Source organism: Protomyctophum bolini (genome assembly GCF_963924005.1).
Source record: "Protomyctophum bolini genome assembly, chromosome: 6".
Taxonomy (NCBI): domain Eukaryota; kingdom Metazoa; phylum Chordata; class Actinopteri; order Myctophiformes; family Myctophidae; genus Protomyctophum; species Protomyctophum bolini.
In genome coordinates, this window is record NC_137867.1 from 13869971 (window position 1) to 13892095 (window position 22125).

The 22125-nt window shown below is 41.3% G+C and overlaps 1 protein-coding gene across 2 annotated transcripts in view; it reads right to left on the minus strand.

Annotated features, from left to right (window-relative positions):
- adamts3 (ADAM metallopeptidase with thrombospondin type 1 motif, 3) overlaps positions 1 to 22125 on the minus strand; it is a 177578-nt gene that overhangs the window by 54000 nt on the left and 101453 nt on the right. For both annotated transcript variants that reach the window (XM_080766756.1, XM_080766755.1), the window contains exons 6-7: positions 10568 to 10651; positions 7052 to 7208 (exon numbers count right to left, since the gene is read on the minus strand). In XM_080766756.1, the coding sequence (XP_080622882.1) occupies positions 7052 to 7208; positions 10568 to 10651 (241 nt within the window). The remainder of the gene's footprint in view (positions 1 to 7051; positions 7209 to 10567; positions 10652 to 22125) is intronic.

The window sequence follows — 22125 nt, forward strand, 5'->3', positions numbered from 1 at the left end:
GTTTTCTCATGCCAATAAAGCTCATTTGAATTGAAATTGACAGGACCTATCTTGTGGAGTGCCGTGCGCCAGGCCGCAAGAACCCTCCTAATGGATGGCCGGTTGAGAGGGCTGATATTCTTAGATTAGCAGGCAAGTCGGTCTTTACACACACTCACACACAAATATACATTTGAAAACTTTAAATGGGACATTCTGCATAATTAGTACTTTTACTTTTGTTACTGTACATTTTTGTATATACACCTTTGTACTTTTGCATATTAATACTTTTATTAAAGTTTAAAAAAGTACTTTTTCCACCACTGCATATTTGCACAATGGTGTTGATTTTTAATCTATCCTAATCTATATTTAATGCAGAAAAAGAGGCTACGCTCAAAGCTGCTGAACGGGAACTTTACCCAGTTGACGTACCAAATCCTGGCAAGAGGGTGAGGAAAGCAAAAAACCTGGACTTTGATGGAGAAGATTCCAATAATGGTGGTGACAAAGAGTCTGGCTCTGGAAATCCCAAACTGGTAATTAAACAGCAGAGATTGATAGCATTATATTAGGCATACTTTGTGTATAGGATTATCATTGATTAAATAATATAAAATAACATCTTTGCCCTACAGAAAAAGGCCAAAGTTGCTGCGCAAAGACAGGCGGAGGAGGAAATCTTGTCTGAGGACAGTCTCTTCAGCCCCGGTTCAGAAGAACTGTCAGTGTCAAGCCAAGAAAACACCAGAGACCTGCAAGGCCAGATCAAGGCCTTACAGAGAGAGAACGCCAAACTAAGAAGCATGGTAGTTAAAGGCAAGTATCTAGTATTAATTATGTAATCAAATATTACTGTATATGGAATGGTTTTAATCCATTTAGAACTGAGTGATTCTAAAACTCACAACACATGTGAGCTTGTAGATCTGCTATTTAAGACATGTAGCTCAGTGAAAATCAGGCCTGCTAAGATACATTTTAGTCAACTTAATTAACTGTGGATTTAGTAGACTAAAACTGTATGATATTTAGTCAACTAATACTAGACAAACACAATTTCAGATTACTAAAATGAGACTACAATTAAATGTTTTACTCAAAACATGACAAAAATAAATCAATATTTGCTTTCAAAATGGGGTGTCTGTCCTATCACTTAATTGTTCCTGTTCTGATGTGTTGTGATGTTTGCTGTCTGTATAATTTTGTAGCATTTTTTTTCTCAGAAATTCCTCCTTTGTTGGTTGATGTGAGGAAGCTCATATCCATCAACAAAGATGTTGATGGAACAGAGCATCTTTCTGCATCACACGGAAGAAGAAGATCAACCAAAGAGGACATCCCTGATGCTGAGAGTGATGGCCCAGGTGAACTGATCCACACACCAAGCAGACCTTCACAAGTACGTATTAATTGTTTTTTCTTTGTTTTTGGCCTTGTTTGCATTCTATTGCTTGTGGTGATTTTCCTTGTATCTTTTTTTTCTCATTTATTTTGTTTACATAAGGTGAAAATCGGGAAGGCTGGAACAGTCACCATCTCCGCGCATTGTTGGGAGACGGCAAAATCTTCAACCACCGCCAATGGGATGGCACGAGTCCTACTACTGGGGCTTTTCGAGGTGGATGTCCTCCTCATATCAAATTTGAAAGGAGGGGCCAGCAAGGTGGATCCCTTGGCTGAGCGTTTGGCTGAGCGTTTGGCAGCCTCTCGACCAGCCTCTCGACCTCTCGACCAGCCTCTCGACCTCTCGACCAGTCAAAATTCAGGCTTTACTCGGTAAATAGTTCTCAGAGCTGGTGCTTTCCAAATTTGATTGCATCCCTGCCAGGTGGGGAGATATTTTTGAGAGGGAACTAGAGTGTGAGTGTGTGTGTGTGTGTGTGTGTGTGTGGGGGGGGGGGGGGCAGAGGTGAGGGAGATTTGAGGAGGGGGAGAGTAATCATTGTTCTGTTCTACAGATGCTGTTCTAAACCAGTTTCCGACGGCCAAGGAAGGTGATGTGAAAAAGTCCATCAACTGCAGAATCTGCGAGCTTAGGCACCAGGTGAAACAAAAGAGTGTGAAGTTATAAGATAAGTCACTTGTTTAATTTGTATTTTGTTCCGCACCAAGTTTAAATCGGTGAAGTATCAAGATGGACTGTTAACCTAGAAAAAGGACTGTTCTTTTTGCAATTTATTTCTTTGCTTTGAAAGTTTGTTTTTTAAAAAAAGGTCTTGGATGTTTTGAAAAAGAAATTGTTCCTTGAAAGTGCCAATTGAAGCTACGTATTTTGTTAATATTAATTTACTTCACCACTTTTCAACCTATCTTCATATGATAGGTTCTCACTAATAATCATGATAAAATGGGACGATTTTTTCCTACTCAGTCTGTGTCTCATAGGAGGGCTGTGGGCAGTTTAGAAACCGTCCTCCAGTGACATCATTAGGCAGATGTTTTTACAAAAATGTTTAGATGGCTTCCATTTTCTTCCTTTTCAGGACTAGAAAGCCTGCAGTTTATATTAGCTTGTATTCCCCATCGATGATGTCACTGTGACTGGAGGACGGTTTCTGAACTGCCCACAGCCCTCCTATGAGACACAGACAGAGTAGAAAAGAATTATGCAATTTCTTTCATGATTATTAGTGAGGACCTATTATATGAAGATAGGTTGAACAGTGGTGAAGTGGTCCTTTTAATGGATAAGTTCATCCAACATTGGGGTCAGTCTGGAATCTTGAAATCTTGTGACTTGCTTCGTATATACTTACATTATACTACATAACAATTACTACTAGACAATATTGGACAGTTTGGGCTGGGTATAATTTGAAATCTCCCGATATCTGTACTACCGGTAATTCGATACCTTTTTCGAAACAAACAAAACATCTAAGACGATGACTGCCCCCAAAAAGAGAAAGAACTTATCCATTATCAATTCAGGGTTTTGTTTTTGCATCTCACATCTGCAGTTATTTATTTTTTGTGCATTTTGTTTAAAGATATTCTATTTATATTTTATTTATAACTGCACTGCTGAACGTTTGAAATGGACATTGGTCATTGACATTGCTTTAATTTATATTTTGTATTTTTCTTAAAAGAAAATAAAGGTGGCTTTTGATAGATTACCCATTAGTCTGTCTTAGTATAAATGTTTACTTTGTATGTGCATGTTCTCGTATATGTATACATATATCATGCATACATTTTAGAATATATGTATATATATATTTCAAATGTTTACATATTATATATTATACCATATATTGCAGGTATATCTATACGTGTATATTTCCATATAAAACTACATATATGTAACATATATTCTACCATATATGTTAAACATATATCTACATATATTTAATGTGTGTTTCCATATAATATTGCATATATTTAAAATATATTCTACCATATATATCCATATATATAATGTAGGTTTCCATATAATAAATCATATATTTAAAATATATTCTACCATATATTAAACATATATATCTCCATATATATAATGTAGGTTTTCATATAATTTTGCATATATTTAACATATATTCTACCATATATTGAACATACATGTGACATATATCTGTGACTATATCTTTACATATATTTACCAATACATGTGACCATATAAATCGCAATACATTGTTTTATATTTATCCATATAAATTTGCATATATTTGGGGATATATAAACTCATATATTATATATTCATGTTCAATATATTGCAATATATGGAAAACGGCAATAATTGGTGTATTTTGCAATATATTGCAATATATTACATGCATATATAATATATTGTATAATATATGTGTCATCAATATATTATTCCATGTATTTGCAATATATAATATATTGGAAAATGTATTGGACAAATAATATATTACAATATATTACAATATATTTCAAATAATATATTGGTACATATATTTTCCTTTCGTAAGGGATACACCCACACAGTTCACCTTCCCAACACACTGCATGCATATACATACACGCCCACATAAACACACACACACACACACACACACGTGCGCGCGCACACACGAGCACGCGCGCACACACGCACACAAATGAGTCACTCCTTATGCATTGAAGGAAGCATGAGCTCAGTTCAAGGCACTCCACAGGTTTGCAAAGGGAGAGTAGCACCCAAGATTACAGCTAAGGCAATTGGCACCAGGTGAATAAAAGGGGCTACAAAATCGTAAAAATAATTATCAGTTATAAAATAATCACCTCTCCGCTCTGACAGTCAGTCACCCTGCGCACGCCTGCTCACACATTGCTTCTGTTTACAACAGCACTGGTGTTGAGGGACACAACGTTTTATTACTGACAATTTGAGTACGTTAATCACTATTCGTGACAACTGCCAGTGCCTATTCTTCTCTCTCCAAGCGTGCGTGCGTGCATGTGTGTGTGTGTGTGTGTGTGTGTGTGTGTGTGTGTGTGTGTGTGTGTGTGTGTACCTCAAATCCTGAATGTTTCTCAAATCGGTCAACATCAATGAAGCATAGCAAATAAATAATAATAAATAGAATTCCATCAACGGTGAAAACGGTTCGTCTGGCAGTTATTAAAAATTATTTCATTTCAAACCATGTCATGCAGCCAACATAGGGACGCTTCATGTCCCTGTGGTGCTTTTGACATTCATTTATCAGATGTGATCAAAATATAGCAATGAAGTGGAGGAAAACCCTGTGGAATAAGTGATTGTTGGATGATTTCCCCACAGACTGCACTGAAGTTCATTCTGCTTTTGATTAATACGTTTCTACAGGGAGCCGCGGAGCACATTATATCCCGATGACTTTTTTGTGGCTCGAAGACCTAACGAAAACTTGATGAGGGAATTATGTTTGTTGACAGTCTCCAGAAGACACTAAGCAGCACATCGACAAGGATGCAGGTGTTTTGTTATTTGTTTTTGCCTCCATGTACTGTAGATTTGGCTGGGCTTTGATGTGGCAGAGGGGGTTATATATCATTCTAAGGGTGATTTATACTTTGTCGCACGCCAGCGCCACCAAAAAACAGCCAATCTACAAGCTCACCATGCATCGCAGCACGACGGGTCATGAGCTTCCAGATTGGCTATTTCCGGTATAAATCAGGCCTCACACATACACACACCTGTAACAAGACCATATTACACCGGAACAAGCCTGCACTCAATAAATGGCTTGATTGTGCCGTGGATGCCAATACGAGTGACGGCTCAATCCATTTGCCTTCCTCCATCTTTGGGGTAAATGTTCAGTGGTGGAAAGTAACAAAGTACATTTACTCATGTAGTGTTCTTAAATAGAGATTTTAGGTAGTTTTACATTTGTATTTTTTACTCCACTACAATTACTTGACAGAAGGGGTGGCCCTGCCCCGGACATATTCCTTTTCATGCGGAGGGGGAGATGTCCCCAGAAACACTCCCGTTACTTCCGCACAGGTGATGCGTAGCAAACAAAAACAACTAATGTACAAGGCTCACATCGTGTTACACTGTTCTGCGTTGTGGGCTTTCAGATCTGCTATACTTATAGGGGGGGGGGTTCTAAAACAGCTGCCTGAGCCCTGAGCTGGAACGTACAGTAAGAGAACATACAGTAAGCTAGCTGAGACGCTCAGACATGTGTGAGTCCATCCTTGTGGTGTATGCCAATACCTGCAGGCCCTGATGCAAAGCAATTGAGCGCCCTACATGGTCATATTGCAATGTCTCAGAAAAGTAGGAAAGATAACCGATCTACAAGCTCACAATGTGTCGCAAGCTTGTAGATCTGATATGTTTGCTATTGAAGTGAAAGTGGTAAAGTGTGTCTGTGCGTTTAATAAAGATTTAACCAATAAAAAGATATTAGCTAAATAATAGCTCTACTGGATCCATTGGAACACAGGTTCTTTCTTCTGGACATACAAGGTTTCCATAAACAGATTGTGTAGGCTACTGTACATGTCACAATGTGTTTATTGTTTCGATTTGGCTGCTGTGGCTCTTAAGGCTCCAAGCTGTTCCCATCACACTTGAGTGCCATCAATGTGAGATTAAGCCCTGGGCTGCTATTAAGTGGCATGGAGCAGGCAACTGCTGGTTCAAAATCAATTATTCCAGGACATTATGGAAATTGTCAAGTGGACCTTGTCATAGCCAATGGAGACAGATTGGAACTCAAGAGTAAATCTGGCCAGATCAATACATTTATGTCCTGTATTAGATTGGGCCTCGATCTCTCTTTTTGATGTGGAACAAGAATTTAAAAGAAAATTCCCATAAGGAAGAGAAAAAAACGTCAAACTGAGAAAAATATGTAGGAGGAGTTTCAAAAAGTGAAAATCAAGTTATAATGATCCAAAGAATCCAAGGAAATATATTTTTTGATTGTATTATTATTAACTGATAACAAGTTATCCCTGCATTTGGGTAAATCTGTATCGAGAGGTATCCAACTTTTCAGTTGGATGTAACAACAGAGTTGTTTCATCCCAAATGCCACTGTTGTCCTGCACTTTTATGCCATGAGAAAATAATTGTGTAAGTGTTGTTGCTGTTGTTGTAAATGTTTGTTTTTTACTGTTGTTGAGACCGAAGACAAATTTCTACACGTGGACAATAAATGAAACAAACTAACTAACTAACTAGGCTGCACTTTCGATGGATCCATGCAAGGACTAGGGCCCTCATTTATCAATGGAGTGTAAATTCTGCCTTAAATTCCAGCGTGGGTTTTGGCATAATGTCAACGTGGCATTTATCAATTGTTCCTTAACAGCCGATCCAAGCGTAAGCTTTGATAAAACCGACCGTCATTTAAATACATAATACAGCATAATGATTGATCAATTATTAATGCTCTATATGCTTGCTAGGAGTGTAATACTCTTTACTTGTGTTCTGTTATTTTGTTTGTTCTTTGTATCTTGTCATCTTGTTTGTTTGTTTTGTCAAATTTAATTTTCTCTTTTTTTGTAAAATATGTATTCATTGTATTGTGTCTTACTAGGACACCCTCGAAAACGAGACGCTGCAATAGGGGTTGTTCCTAATGAAGAACTCCAATCATCATCTTACCCTGCATGCCAGTGGGACCGAAGCCCTGGCGGGTGAGAAAGATGGCGTGGTCGTGGTGCTCCGAGTGTTCGGGGTCGGCCTTCTGCTGCACAAATGCCCAGCGGCACACGTTCTCCAGGCTCCGTGACGGGTTGCCTCGCTCGATGAGGCTGATGGACTTGCGAGGTGTAAAGAGGAAGGCAAGAGAAGACACGTTTTAGATGCATGCAACTCCCGTCCCAACAGCAGCCTTTAGCAATGCAACAGAATAATAGTTGCATTCATGAGTGAAAAAATAGGAACAATATGGACCCTTTACGGGCCAGAGTTACAAGCAGGGACGAATAGTTTTCATAATCCTCATGGGGGCCCGTGCCGCCTCGCCCCCCGCACTCACAGCCACAACCACTGCTGCTGCTTGGTTTAGCCAGGGGAGGGCGCTGTTGGACAGTGTCTTGACTGTCTTCAGTGCGGTTGGGTGCGCACCCAACAATTTTAACACCTCTTGGACGGCCGGGGGAGAGGTCCAAGAGGTGTTTAGGAATTCCCCGAAAATCCTCATGGGGGCCCTGGCCCCCCGGCCGCCACAGACTCTTCGTCCCTGGTTACAAGCAGCATTAGGCCTACGAACACAGATGATTTTATTGTGGCTTATTATAGTCGGTATCAGCCAGGGTGCGGGAGTCTATCCCCGTTTCAATGCGCTAGACCTCTGAGAGATGGAATGCTGAGGTGGAGCGCAACACCTTATATCAGCTCCCAGTACTTTCCGCACAAAGTCAAGCCATGCTGCTCATACGCTGAGTTGGCGTGCCCGGCCTCAAACCCATGACCTTGCCGTCGAAAGACAAGTGCTCGTATACTGATTGCGCCAAGGATATCGCCCAATTATCGAGGTCCAGACACTACAAAATGAATGCTTGGCCAATCACAGAAAACCACGTACATGGTCGCCCGGGCAGGGGCCTCGATGCGTTGCGTCGGGGCCGCTTCTTGGGGCGGTGGCTCTGCCGCCTGAGGGGGGGGCGGTTGCAGCCTTTGAGTGGAGCATGGGTCTCTCGTTGTAATTACTTTGTGCCTATGATAACTGTTGTCTGCCTTTTTAATATATGTACTGTATTTCCTGATTGGGAGTCTATCAAAATTCAAAAGCCACTTGTCATTATGGTTCATTGTCCTTGTCATGTCTTTGTATATTCAATCTTTTTATTTATAATAGTGTTGTGCCTGAGCTGTTTTTGTTTTTGTTTTCTTTTCTTATTATGTTCTTGTTGTATAATGTCTGTTTGTCTTTAAAAAAACCCAATAAATATACTTTATAAAAAAAAGAAAACCACGTACATGCATTGGCTGTACCAGCCAGAACCGGATTAGCCTGAGCTAACGTGTTAGGTTTCTGGTCTAGAGGGGCGGGTCGCGGCAGATATTTGCGCACGCCCTGATTGGATCTCACCGATCTGTCCGTGAGCCCCCTCCTCTCCCCCTCCTCTAGTGCAGCACTACGTCACATCATTTGGAGCGACGCCCACCCGGAAGGGTTGACTCCCACTTCTAGACCAGAGCGGCCAATGCGTCCCCCCCCCCCCCCCCCCCCGTCCCCCCCCCAGGCTGTCAAGTTTTGCGCTGACGAAAATGAAAGCCTGGGTACCGAGGCTAGAACGGGGTCGATTCCAGTCTGAGCCAAACTTTGTTGAACCTGTAGCCTACTGTAGCCTACCATAACCTCGATTGTACGTAACATCATCCGGATGACAGATGCTCTATGTATTCTTATACATATAGCATCTGTTATTCGGATGATGTTACAATTGACGTGAGATAAAAGCATTAATACATAATTAAATCCACTATACTGTACTTTTCACTGATGCACGTTGCCTAGTCTACTCTATCATTGCAGGGGTGGGGTAGGTCAGAGCGAGAGAGTGTTAGGGTACACATTCAATAAATAGGCATTTTATCACCCTAAAATTAACATACATGATTTATTAGGATTTGGTGCGTGTAGAAGCCATTTAACTGTTTTTGATTATTATTTCTGTTATTATTTAGCCTTATTAGTTTAGTGAATATTATGTAGATAATTGGCTAATTGGTTTATTGTTTTGGGCACAGACCTAGGGTTTAATTATGGACAGGTGTGGGGGGAGAATTCATGCACCTACGTGGAGACATGGTTTTTACCAGTAGCACAGAAGAATGAGTAAATGTTTGTATTATGCACTTTATTTCCAGTAAAAGCAAAGCAAAATGAATGCAACTTGTGGACATTGAAATTCTTCATGCCTGCGTAAACCTACACCCATAGAATGGGTGCATCAGTGGGTTTGTCATTGAACTGTTTGAAAGCCGGCAAACAGCACTTACAACAGTGCGTATGTATATCTCTCTCTCTCTCTCAGCTGAGTTGATATTAAAGTGAACATTTTCTCATGCCAAATAAAGCGCTCCATTGAATTGATATAATTTCAAGGTATGTTCGAGCGGAATGAAGACCCACGCATCCCTGTGATAATGGTATTATATACTGTGAAATGTGATAGGCCTATATTTCCTTCAAGTTATCTCTCTCTCTCTCTCTCTCTCTCTCTGTGCAGAGAGTCTCAGCACACTTTCATCCAAGGTTGATCCAGATCCTTATAGGTTTTTTTTCTGACAAGCAGCTAATTATTGTCCAATACGCTTTTCTTATTCAAATGCATTCTCGTTGAATCGTTTTTACTATGATACCAATCAGACTGCAATTCATCATTGACTAGTATTAATACGTTAGCTCTGACTCTTACTTTTTCTGACACGTTTTTAGATGCTTGGGCAATATTAGACATCACATATAAAGGCCTTTCTTATATATACCCTATATAATGTATACAGTATATGATATCTATGGGCAATCTCTCTCTCTCTCGTAATGGGAATAAGAGATACGCATGAATGCAGGGCTGTCCATGCCTGTGAGTAAATGTGATGATATTGTTAGTTTGTGAGATAGAATTAAAAAAAAAAAAAAACGCTCCAGAAATGAGCGAGATATGCCTTAGTTAAATGTCAGTGGTCTTGGCTACAAAAATGGATTGGTGCGCTCTCCGCAACGGGCAGACGTTAGATTTTCATTCATATTTCAGATGATTGTCATTGCAGTGCAAACCATCATAAAAACAATTAAATAATAGCCTATTCCCTTCATAGACTATACGTTACAACTTGATTGCGCTGTGTAAAGCAATATGTGACATATTTCTTGCCGTAAAAAGTGTAAAGCAATATGTGACATATTTCTAACCTAAAGTGTGCCTATAGGCCCCTTGTCTGTGCTGTTATTGTTATTCAAAATCCATGAACATTTCTGCTCGAGTACCATTCTTTTCATGCTGCTCTTTGCAGCTGTCACAAGGCTGCAATTATACTAACCCAGTGTGTTTCAGGAGTCGACTGAACATTTCTTTGGCATTATTGGAGTCTGCTCTAACCTTCTCCTTCATTTGTTGTCTGGGTAAAGGTTTACCTATCTATATGAGATGGAGCAGTGGAACTCACCTTGGCATAGCCGAGCATGATCATCCTCACCAGGACGACGTTCATGTGGGCGCCCAACGACTCGTCATGGTAGATCTCATTGACCTGAAACAGACAGCACATCATCAGGAACAGACTGAAAGAGCCTCCTGTATGAGTCACAGGGAATAGTCAGAATACTAAAAGTGTCTCATTAATCATTCGTCTGGAGGAAAGGTGAGACATACAGTACAGTAGGAGAATGTTTTCTGGTTGTCATGGTAGTACTATCTGCACCTGTTATCACTGGCCTGTCCGCCCACCTTTGTATTGTGGAGCTTGGAAAAACCAGGGAATGATCTAAGTCGTCGCTGTGCTGTCAGGCATTGACCTTGAACCTGGTCGATGCCAAATTTTGCACACACACTCCCTGGATGCCAACGATGAACCGAGCAGTGAAGTGAAGTGAGCAGTGCAACATTGCACTGCTCACTTCACAGGGGTGTGATTTTTATTATTATTACAGTATTCGTTTTTTTCTTATGAAAGCAGAGAGTCTTCTGTTTCATACGGTATATAGTATGTACATGTCGCTATAGGCCTTATTTTGTGAATAATAGTTCTTCAGGTCCATGCCTTCTCTAAAGTTCTCTCTGGGCGCAAGCTGCATTCAATAGCCAATTACTGACAAACTGTACATGGGATCAACGTGTATTTGTTTTCCTCCCAAAAGTAGACATTCAGGGCTTTCATTCAGTGTGTAGTATGTATATGATAATAATTTATTTATGTTTATTTTTATATCTGCCTGTCAATGTCTGTGACTTTAAACCTTTATAACTCGCTATGATGATGATGATGATGATTATGCGCACATATCTGATTCTGATCATTGTCTCAATCGCAGTAACATGGGGGGGGGGGGGGGGGGCAACAAAAGTCTTGATCAGTGTAGGCTACCTTCCACCGATCGTTTCAGAACGATAGTATAACGGTGAGACGCGTTACTGGATCGGTGACGTTAGTGGTTGACATGACTGGACTCTGGACATGTTTGGGCAAAGAAGCACTGAAGCACGTAGGAGCGATCAGCGATTGAAAAAGAGTTTCATCCACGGTATCGAGAGAGACGCTAAGCCCGGCTGTGATATCGACAATTTACGACAAAATGACAACTCGATGGCTCCCGAGTTTAGGATGAGACATGTGTATTCGTTACACATTACAAACGGGTCGATGACGTCCCAGACGCCTTCATTGCGGTCTTATCACTGCAATTATAATGATAAGGTTACAATCACACAACCGATAGTGATGGCTGCATTGGCTGGCGGCGAAGACGCTATGGCGATCTCCAACAAAAGACATTTTGTTGATCATGGCGGTCCCTCGATAATTTAATTCGTTTCTTGCATCTGTCCATGACTCCATGTGTGTTGCAAACGTTATGAAATGCCGATCATTGCAGATTATTCTTGGTTTATATACAGGCAGAGGGCAAATCAACGCTTACACGGCTGCGTTATATCTTTTTCCGAGAATGAGAGGTGGATGGCAGTAATCAATAAAAAAATCATAAAAACGTATAGATACGCTTTGCGCATACCGTGACCGATATAGAAAAAGCGTATAGATACGCTTCGCACATTTGATGTGTTAAGTAACAGGTCTTATTACTTAACTTACCTGGAGGCGTGGTCGATGCTCTTTGGCCACTCAGAATTGCCAAATGGCATTGATCACGCCTCCAGGTCTTAAGTTAAGTAATAAGACCTGGTTCTTAAGACACGCACGTTTGTGATGTTTAGAAATTCACCTGTTACCATGGTGCAATCATGCCACCATTTGCATAATTTGCATAAATTGTGAAAGAAACGAGGTCAAAATAAGGAACACCCAACACCATAGCTTGGACCCAACACCATATATAGAGGATAGTTGGCTTGATGGAGCCTGGAAATATACAGTATATATGGCCCTACCACAAGGCATATACTAGAAGCAAAGCACAAGAATAGGGCTGTAGAAGCACACATGAAAACAGTCCTATTTCCCAACAAGAACGGTTCATGTGCAGAGTCAGAGTCAGCAGTCAGAGTCAGCAGTCAGAGTCAGAGTCAGCAGTCAGAGTCAGAGTCAGAGTCAGCAGTCAGTCAGAGTCAGAGTCAGCAGTCAGAGCCAGCAGTCAGAGTCAGAGTCAGAGTCAGCAGTCAGTCAGAGTCAGAGTCAGCAGTCAGAGCCAGCAGTCAGAGTCAGAGTCAGAGTCAGAGTCAGCAGTCAGCAGTCAGTCAGAGTCAGAGTCAGCAGTCAGAGTCAGCAGTCAGCAGTCAGTCAGAGTCAGAGTCAGAGTCAGCAGTCAGCAGTCAGTCAGAGTCAGAGTCAGCAGTCAGAGTCAGAGTCAGCAGTCAGTGTCAGCAGTCAGCCGCAAAGGTATAGTATTTTCTCCATAGGCTTTTCAAAAAGTATTTATTTAAAGACGGTCAAATCATGACAATGAACAAATCATGACAATGAACACAATGTTTTCAAATAATTTATAAGAAGAAAAACAAAACAAATAGTTTGCCTTTATTTTCTTCTTTCTAATTATTTGATCTGCCCAACATATTGTGTTTGTTGTCATGATTTGTTACGATCTGAGTTGGCTTTGTCCGCGGCGTAACCGTCTTTATATAAATACTTTTTGAAAAGCCTATAGGGAAAATGAATGGAGAATCTTTAGATCAGCCCTAGAGGAGTAACCACATTTTTTGGAGGGGTTGCCAGTTGCATTTCTGAATATGTGCAAAGTAATGAAAATCTGAATAAAAATCAAATATATCCATGTGTTCTAAGTTAATATTTTAGTAAAAGCACAGTCACAATACAGAATATGTAGGTAACTAGTAGGTAAAAAGCTTTCGGTCTGCGTGTGTGGCACTGAAAACTTAGTTTTTCACTGACGTGCGTCAGAACCTCAGGCTCAGACACAGGGCTGATCAACGCATAGCCACAACTTGCCCACTGTGATCTTCTCACTTGCGGGTGGAAGTTGCCAGCATGGGGTAGGTAATCTCCGGTGTCAGGTGTGTGATATCTTTTTATATGTCAGGTGTGACAAATCTTCAAATTGTGCTTAAATTTGAACTAGGCTTCATAGAATGAAAGTTGGATTATCACCTATGACATATCTACTGTAGGGTGCACTCAGCGGTGGCGCTTAGGAAATTGCCGCCCTAGGCCGCATCACACAGAATTGCCCTTCCCAACTCGTGCAATTTTCTTTTCACAGAACGAACGGGACACAAACGAACCAGCAATAATGATCCATGCAGCGGAGGCGGGGCTGGGGGAGCGCACGGGAACTGGCACGAGAATAACTGCGTTGCGGGGAGCGCACGGGAACTAGCACGGGAATAACTGAGTCGCGTTTGCCCTGTCTGACTCCAAATTTTGACAAGGTTTCATCCCAATCCTTCATCAATCCGACACTGATGAAAGCTGGATAGCCGAAACGTCTGTCAATCGATGCTCTTTGGCCACTCAGACTAGCCAAATGGCATTGATCATGCCTCCAGGTCTTTAATTTACTCAAGTTACCTGGTACTTAAGACACGCAAAATACAGCCCCATAAGTCAGAGCGTGGTGGTCACAAGAAAGAATTACCTCCATTATACAATTAAAGTATTTCCAGACTGATTAATGGGGTGATGTCCCCTGATACACGTGAGATGTTTATGACTGCCTCCTCGGCATTTTATTAATTCAGAGTGCAGACCTCTGCTATATTTTATTCCACATAATGACGGCTCACGTTGAAGTGGCATTTCAACAGCGCTGCTACTGCCTCCTAGGATATGGTCGTCGTGACTGTTAAGAGGGCTCGTTAAGCTGTAGGAAACAAAACAAAAGCCTCAACGAGAGACATCCATTAAGTGAGCGTTTACACCGATTCTTGGGGGTGCTATCTGTTGAAGAGACAATAGCAGATCTACAAGCTTACGGCGCATCGCAACGCAATCTGCTATTTTCACTATTCATCGTACGTTTATAGGGCTCAAGTGGTTAACACTATGCCACGCATTGTAAGCAATTTTCGCAATTTTAGCTCGACATTGTTATAATTATGACAAAATATAAAATAGGGCATATACAGTAGGCAGTAAAATGAAACAGATTTTGCTGTATAAGAGCACTTTCAGAACGACACTGTCCCCAAAATACAATTCATATACCATAATGTATGATACAAAATAAAAATAAAAAGAGTTTTCACTGTGATACTGATGAATAGGAACTTAAAGTATAGCTTGCTATGTTAGTTCCATTGATCATTATTTGGCGGCGTGGTCCTTGCTAGTGAACCTGAATAATGGACCAAACAAATGTAGGTAATTGTTGCATTTTCTCAGCACCGCTTTCCACAGAGCGTTCTTCTGCATGCGACTGACTGGCAAGACCAATGCAGATGCAGGTGCAGCAACGATACATCTGACATTCACTTCAATTTCATTAGCATTCATCATCAACATATCTGACACCCATCAGCCGTCAGATACATCCATGCATCTCTGCACCGCCCTGTCTCGTATGATATTGATATATGTACGCCACTGGATAAGGAGATTGAAAAAGCCGAATGGATTAATTATAGGTCTTGTTTAAGCCGTCTACTTTACGTCAACTGTTGCTGTGATAGTGAGGAGGAGCACCCTTATCACAGACAGAGGGAGTGTGCCCCAATGATAATGAAATCAATGAACAGATTAGCTCCTCAAACAGCAAACCTCAACTGACCACGCAAGCACACGTCCAGTAGGCGTTGTTTCATTTATCCCTAAGTGGCTTAAAAAACCCAAAACAAACATCCTGTCTAGTAGTGTCATGTAATAGTATGTCAACAATGTGCTATATATATTATTATTTTTTCTTCTTCTTTTCCCTCTGTGTGTGTATGTGCATATATTATATGGTTGGACCATATAATGTATAACCTAATTCTGATCAGTGTTTGGGTCTATTGTATTACGCCTCTTGTGCAGATCCAAATAAAATAATTCAAATGTGTGTGTCCGTCCGTCCGTCCGTGTACAGCTAATCTCGGACATTGGCCCGGTCAATGCCAAACTGTGTACACACACTCCCTGGATGCCAACGACGAACCCCTGCCCCAATTCTTCGGCCTGTTATAGCACCACCATGAGGCAGATTTTTGCAAAACACATTTCTTTACATTACTCGTACATATTCCATACATCATGCAAATCGGTATACACTATCTATATGCATGTGATCAACACGGAGCTGTCCGCTCCCCCATATTCCATCTCCATTGGATAAGATTGCCTCCATAAGATTGGTCCGTTTTGAACAAAATGCATCAAATCATGAACGCAGAGTGCAATTTGAGGGAAATTTTGCATGCAAATTCCCACTAGGCCGAGGAAGAAATGCTACTTGAAAATGTTCACATCAGCGTCACGTTATAACTGGCCCATTCATATTTAAAGCAGGAAAACGATATGCACATCCCAGTTTAAGAATACGGTGCTGGACCCAAAAAATGACTGAATGAAGAAAAAAGTGGAATGTCCGCACACGATATAATTCTTTTTTTATTTCAACCTATAAATACAACAACGTTTCGCCCCTCCGGGCTTTCTCAAGTTACAGGGGTATGGCCTTGAGATCTTTAAATAGGTGGAACATAACTGGGTGTCGTCATTCAATCAATTGATAAGCCAATAGGCTGTATGTGAAGTACAATAGGCTGTATGTGGATTTCAAGGATTTCAAGGCCATACCCACTTGAGAAAGCCCGGAGGGGCGAAACGTTGTTGTATTTTATAGGTTGAAATTAAAAAAGACGGGGAGCAGAATGATATCGTGTGCGGACATTCCACTTTTATCTTCATTCATTCGTGTTTGTACCTATAACTGCAGCGATCTGTGTAAAACTTGTACGTATTATGCACACTCCCTAGGGCCCAAGGAAAAACCTTTGCAATGCATTTTTCACATCTGCTCTTTATAGCGCCACCAGGAGGCCGACTTATGTAAAACACATGTTTTGATATTACTCTAAAAACACTCCTAGTGGTCCAGTCGCTCCTATCCTGGTGGAGGCCTGTGCACTGAGGGGCACATTTTCTAGTTAGAAATCCAATTCTCATTGTGGCACTATAACAGGCTACTTGACATTTTCACCTCTAGATTCTCATATGCGCCTGGACCACTAGGCCAGCGGGCGCCCCCAGTACTCACATTTCTATCAATACTGCAATGTAGAACTACTCTTTTACAAGTAAAAGTCCAGAGTTCAAAATGAATGTGAGTAAAAGACAAAAGTATTGGCATCAAAATGTACTTAAAATACCAAAAGTAAAAGTTCTGTCCCCAAGTTCTCAAAATTGCCGATTGTAGATTGGCATTTTTTTAATGGCCGAAATGTATATAACGCTGAAGTGGTTACTGTACAGTATGTTTTGTAATAATAACCAAAATCTACGAAGAAACTAAGCAACTATTTTTCATATAATTCTAGTGGAGGGTCTGAGATGTAGTGGAGTAGAAGTAAAAGTATTGGAAATACTCAAATATGTCAAAATTGTACTTAAGTACAGTAAATATACTTAGTTACTTTCCACCACAGACTGTGGGTGCAAGTCTTGCATTGGTCGAGGTCCGGTGACCTCTATTAACCTTACTATAGTTTTAATATAGCTACATCATGCAAAAACATAAGAAGAAGAAGAAGAAGAAGAAGAAGAAGACTATACACTCGCAGCAGTCCTTGCATACTGACAAAGTAACATTTTCCTTTGTCTTGCATGCAACTCTTGTATTTACACACAGTAAAGCATGTCTGATAGCTATCCATACCGTACTGAACTGCTTTTTTTCACCCCTGGCCCTGCTGCTAAACCTACCGACAATCTCCAAGTGAAGGGGATTTGAGTGGTTGTCCATAATAGGGTCCGGCTTCCTTCGTCGCCATATGCACCTTCACCACCTCCTCCACTGCATCCAGGCTAGAGCCCGCAGGAGGCAGCAAGGATTCCTGACCAGCCTCTTCAGTATGCAATCGCAAAGAAGAGAGAGCTAACAATTATGGACCATACCGTATACGTATACAGTACAGCAGCATATTGTGACAATAAATAAAGTGGATGGGAGGGGTTCGCCCCACTCAGAGCACGAGACCTTCTAGAAGAAGAAGACCCCGTGAACCGGCTCCGTGAACTGGAAGTAGTAATTGGCCATTTTCATGCCACAGTGGATCACCTTCGCTCACCTCATATCACCTCAATTCCGAGGAAAACACAGCTAAAGATTGCGTGCGCGTGTGCACAGAGTTTTGGGATTTCGATGATGTCACAACATGGAAGCAAGTGTTGCCGGGAAGCTAAAATACTGTAAATATAAAAATAGTATATAAATAGTATTAATTCTGGATTAATACTCTTTTAACATCTCTCGTGTTCCTGTGTTTGACACAGCCAGGTTTAAGCTCTAGGCTATACAAGATTTCTCGAGTTTGGCATAGTGCATAGGCATTGTGTTAACTGGCTGAAGTGTGTTGTTGGACTTCTCTTTACGACAATTTCAACTTGTCTGGAAATGTTACGCCTATTTTTGCCGAATGTTCACCCATTGCGAAAAGCCCAGAACGGGGACGCTAGAGTTCATGAGGTTATTAAGGTCATTTAAAGTCAGCTAGTTTAAAATCCGGGAGCGTTTCATTCATGGCAAAAGAAGACGAAACACCTGTGGTCACTTCAATCTGTCGCTGCTCATTTGCCTAACTAAACTTTGAGTTTTCCCAAACGCTTTTATATTCCCGCCAAGTCGTGCAGATGTCGAAATTGGTCTTGTCGCCACATGTCGCTCAGCGTATAGTCCAGCTATAGTGTTGGAAGCTAATGCCTGCTGTTGGCTGTGTCGCTTGTGCTGTGCACCTGTGACCACAGGTTCAAATGGTTAAACGTGCCGAGACACAGAGCTGTAAAACGTTACTTCATGAACTTGAAGGCTATGCAAGTATTACACGCAAGTATACTGAAAACAACTTCAAGCTAACATTGAAAGTGCTGTCATGCCATCCGGTTCTGGTTATTAATGAAGTTGTAATCTCAACAACTAAATCAAATGCTGGAGGGAGAGAGGGAGAGAGAGAGAGAGAGAGAGAGAGAGGGGTGGGGGGATATATTGTCTGCACAAGTCTGTCCCATCTAATCTCTATTATGTACTGTAAGGAAAGACCGTAACAGCAACGCTGAATTTAAGACGTGCTGAATAGAACAATAAACTGTGCGTGCGTGTGTGCGCGAGCGCGTGCATGCGTGCGTGCGTGTACTGCAGGACATTAAGTGAGAATGGGAATCCAGTGTAATATTCCCAGAGGGGAGAAATAAAAAGCATTGCATTGCTGTAAGTTTTCATTTGGGCAGCCTTGGTGGGGGTCAGAGTAATAACTACTCTGAGCCTCCAGTTAAAGCCAGCGGGGACCTCTACTGGAAGACTTCATAATGACTGCACACATGACATGCACAACCCTTAGTTTTGGACTGCAGCGCTGATATCCCAACTCGCACCCCGCCGGTCTCCATGCTAGGGAAGCATTTTCCCTAATAAGATGAGACTGATACTGTTTTTGAACCCAATCGAAACGGGAAAACATTGTAATTTTAGATTTTAGCTTTTGGGCTTTACAAAAACCTTTTTCAAAAATATTTCCGTGCCGGGCCGCAGGCTTGTACTGTACATCTCCTATTTCTGAACTTCTTTGAAAAATCTTAAGTATGAGAACTAACTATTAATGGGTTAATATAAGCCAACGTGTGGTGGTGACATTTCTGAAGCTGTTGTCTTGTTCCAAATACAGTCAAAAAAAGTCAAGCAGAGTGGATGATTAATTGTCATACAAATTAATTGTATTTTTGACATTGGCATTTACACTGTTATTATTATTTATTTATGATTTTCTTTCAACAGATGAATGGAAACGATTATGCAAAAATGAATTGTGATTATTTCAAATAATCGTGATTAGGCAATTATGTAATAATTGTGACAGGCCTATAGAGGCAATGTGACAAGCTGTGACACTGATGCGCAGTGACTGTGTCGTGCTGAGACACACCGTGGGCTTGTAGATCTATATTTTTTCACCAACACATTTTCAAACACATGCAGAATGAGTTTACACAATACTGAGATACGGAGAACTGTTTCTTTGTTTCAGAGGGAACTGAAAAGAAAGTAGCAAATCGTAGGCACTATAGGCACCCTTTCCAAATGCACAAACAGTCATCAAGAACATTGCCACTGGCCTGGGCCATGGCTCAGTGGTCCAGTCTGGCACTGTGGGTTCGACTCCCGATCCCGAAGGCCTTTACCGCATGTCTTCCCCCCCCCCCCCTTCTCTCTCCCCAATTTCCTGTCAGCCTACTGTCTTCCCTCCATAAAATATATAAAATAAAAAGGCGAAAGCCACAAAAAAACATAAAAAAAGAACATTGCCACTTGCTTTGTTCTGTTAAAATAAATCAATGCATACTCCCACGACAATTAAACAACATCTATAGTGACACAATTTGGTTCAGAGCTGACTTTCAAAAGACTGCTGCTATACAATTGAAGCCCGGTGCGCCGCTGAACCAATGTTGTAGTCCTCAATCATTCAAATGTTTTATATCATTGCTTTTATGCACCGTGTGTGTTGCACGTCCAATGGCAACCCAACAATCAGAATAAGCGTGCATGTGTGAGTGTGGGCAATCATACATTGATCATTGACCTTCGTCAGTGCTATTATGATTTTCACAGACAAAGAACTTGCTCGTGACATCAAACCTCCATATATGGTCATGACTCGTGACATGTCACGGCCACCTCCATATACAGTATGAACATCACGACACTGACCTTATCTAACCCTGGATAACCATCATCACCTAGATCTGCCAGCAACTCTACAACTGACCTCAAACCTCAAACCCTTAGATCTCCATATATGGAGCTTGACCTGTTCTGACAATCCATATGTTGATCTGACCTCATCAAACCCTGTACACTCAAGACACGCTCCATATAAGTACAGAATTCATTCATATGTTGATCTGACCCCCCATTCCAAAGCGCCAGCGCTCGCCCAGCAGTCTACCGTTGCCCAGGCGGATGCGTGCACTTCTCGCCCTCAGGGCGTCTTACTAGTTATTACTACTAGCCCTTACCCGTTGTGAGATATTTGCCCCCCTCTTTTGGCCATGGGGGGGTACTGCGCCCGGAGCGTTTTTAATTCAGTAATAAATCTTGCATCCTTTGGTATTCTTCTCCTGATAAACTACACGGTTTGCACACATCTCACCATGCACAACGGCGACAGGTAGCCTGTCCACACATGGACCGCTACTTTGCATTCATATTCATGTCATATTGACAGTACAATACCCATTTTTGCATTTTTTAATCCACTAATAAATTCATTATAAATCATTAATGTGTCAAATTGGAAAAAGGGCTCCATTAAGACCTCCATATAATTATGGTCCATGCCTGTGTGAAAAGTGGGAGTGATTGGGCGAGCCAATGTTGAGATAAAGCGCTGTCAGGGACATTCAGACAGACAGACAGACAGACATTCGCTGAATTTTAGTATGATGATGATGATGATGATGATGATGATGATGATGTGGATGGTTTCTTGGGTACTTTAGTCCTTAGTTTTATGAGTAGTGTAGTCAAATGCAAAATAAAAAGCATTTGGTCTTACTGATAGATATCCAAGCCCAAAACAGAAATACTGCATGGGCTTTTCACACTAGCTTTTCAACAACTACGCCAAGCTAAACTAGCTCCAATAGGCCACAGAAGGCCCAGGCTTCACTCAACCTTAGTTATTTCACACGTATTTAAATACCATGTTAAGCATTCACACTTGAAAATCAGAGCCCAGCACGGTTAGCGCCTTTAGAAGTCCACTCAACTCCAGCATACCGGCTGTCTTTGATCAGACAACAAACATTTGATTGCTTTGAACCTTGTTTAACCCAGAAATGCCAGGGATAACCTTGCTCCTGAACAGGGTTTAGGAAGCCCTGGGCTGATGGGGGTCTACCATAGCCCCATCTGTGACCTCACCCATCGCTGTAGGTCGGGACTCGGTTACCGTCAAGGATTTGGGGTGTCGCGGTAATAGAGGTATTCGACAGCATTTTCGAATATGGTCAATTCGTCACAAATGTGACAATATTGAAAGTCATTGCGTCTGTGTGTCGGAGGGGTTTTGGGGCGTTGGCGGTTTTGTCAGATATAAAACTAACCTTTGTTCCAAGGAAAGTTCTGTAGATAGAGCATGATTGCAAGACATCACAGTCAAAGCAACATTATCAGTAAGATGGGGAAATTTTATAATATATGCAACATACACTATACAACATTATACACACCCTCAGAAGTGCTTGTATAGTCCAAGACAAAGGACAATTTGTGTTTGTTCACGTCACTCCACCTCACGTCAAGTCCAGCATCCGGACACAGAACACGTACTGCAGTGGGCACTGCTGGGCACAGATGAGCAAAGCTTCAATTTGGTGTTTTTTATAGAGGTTTTTCTTTT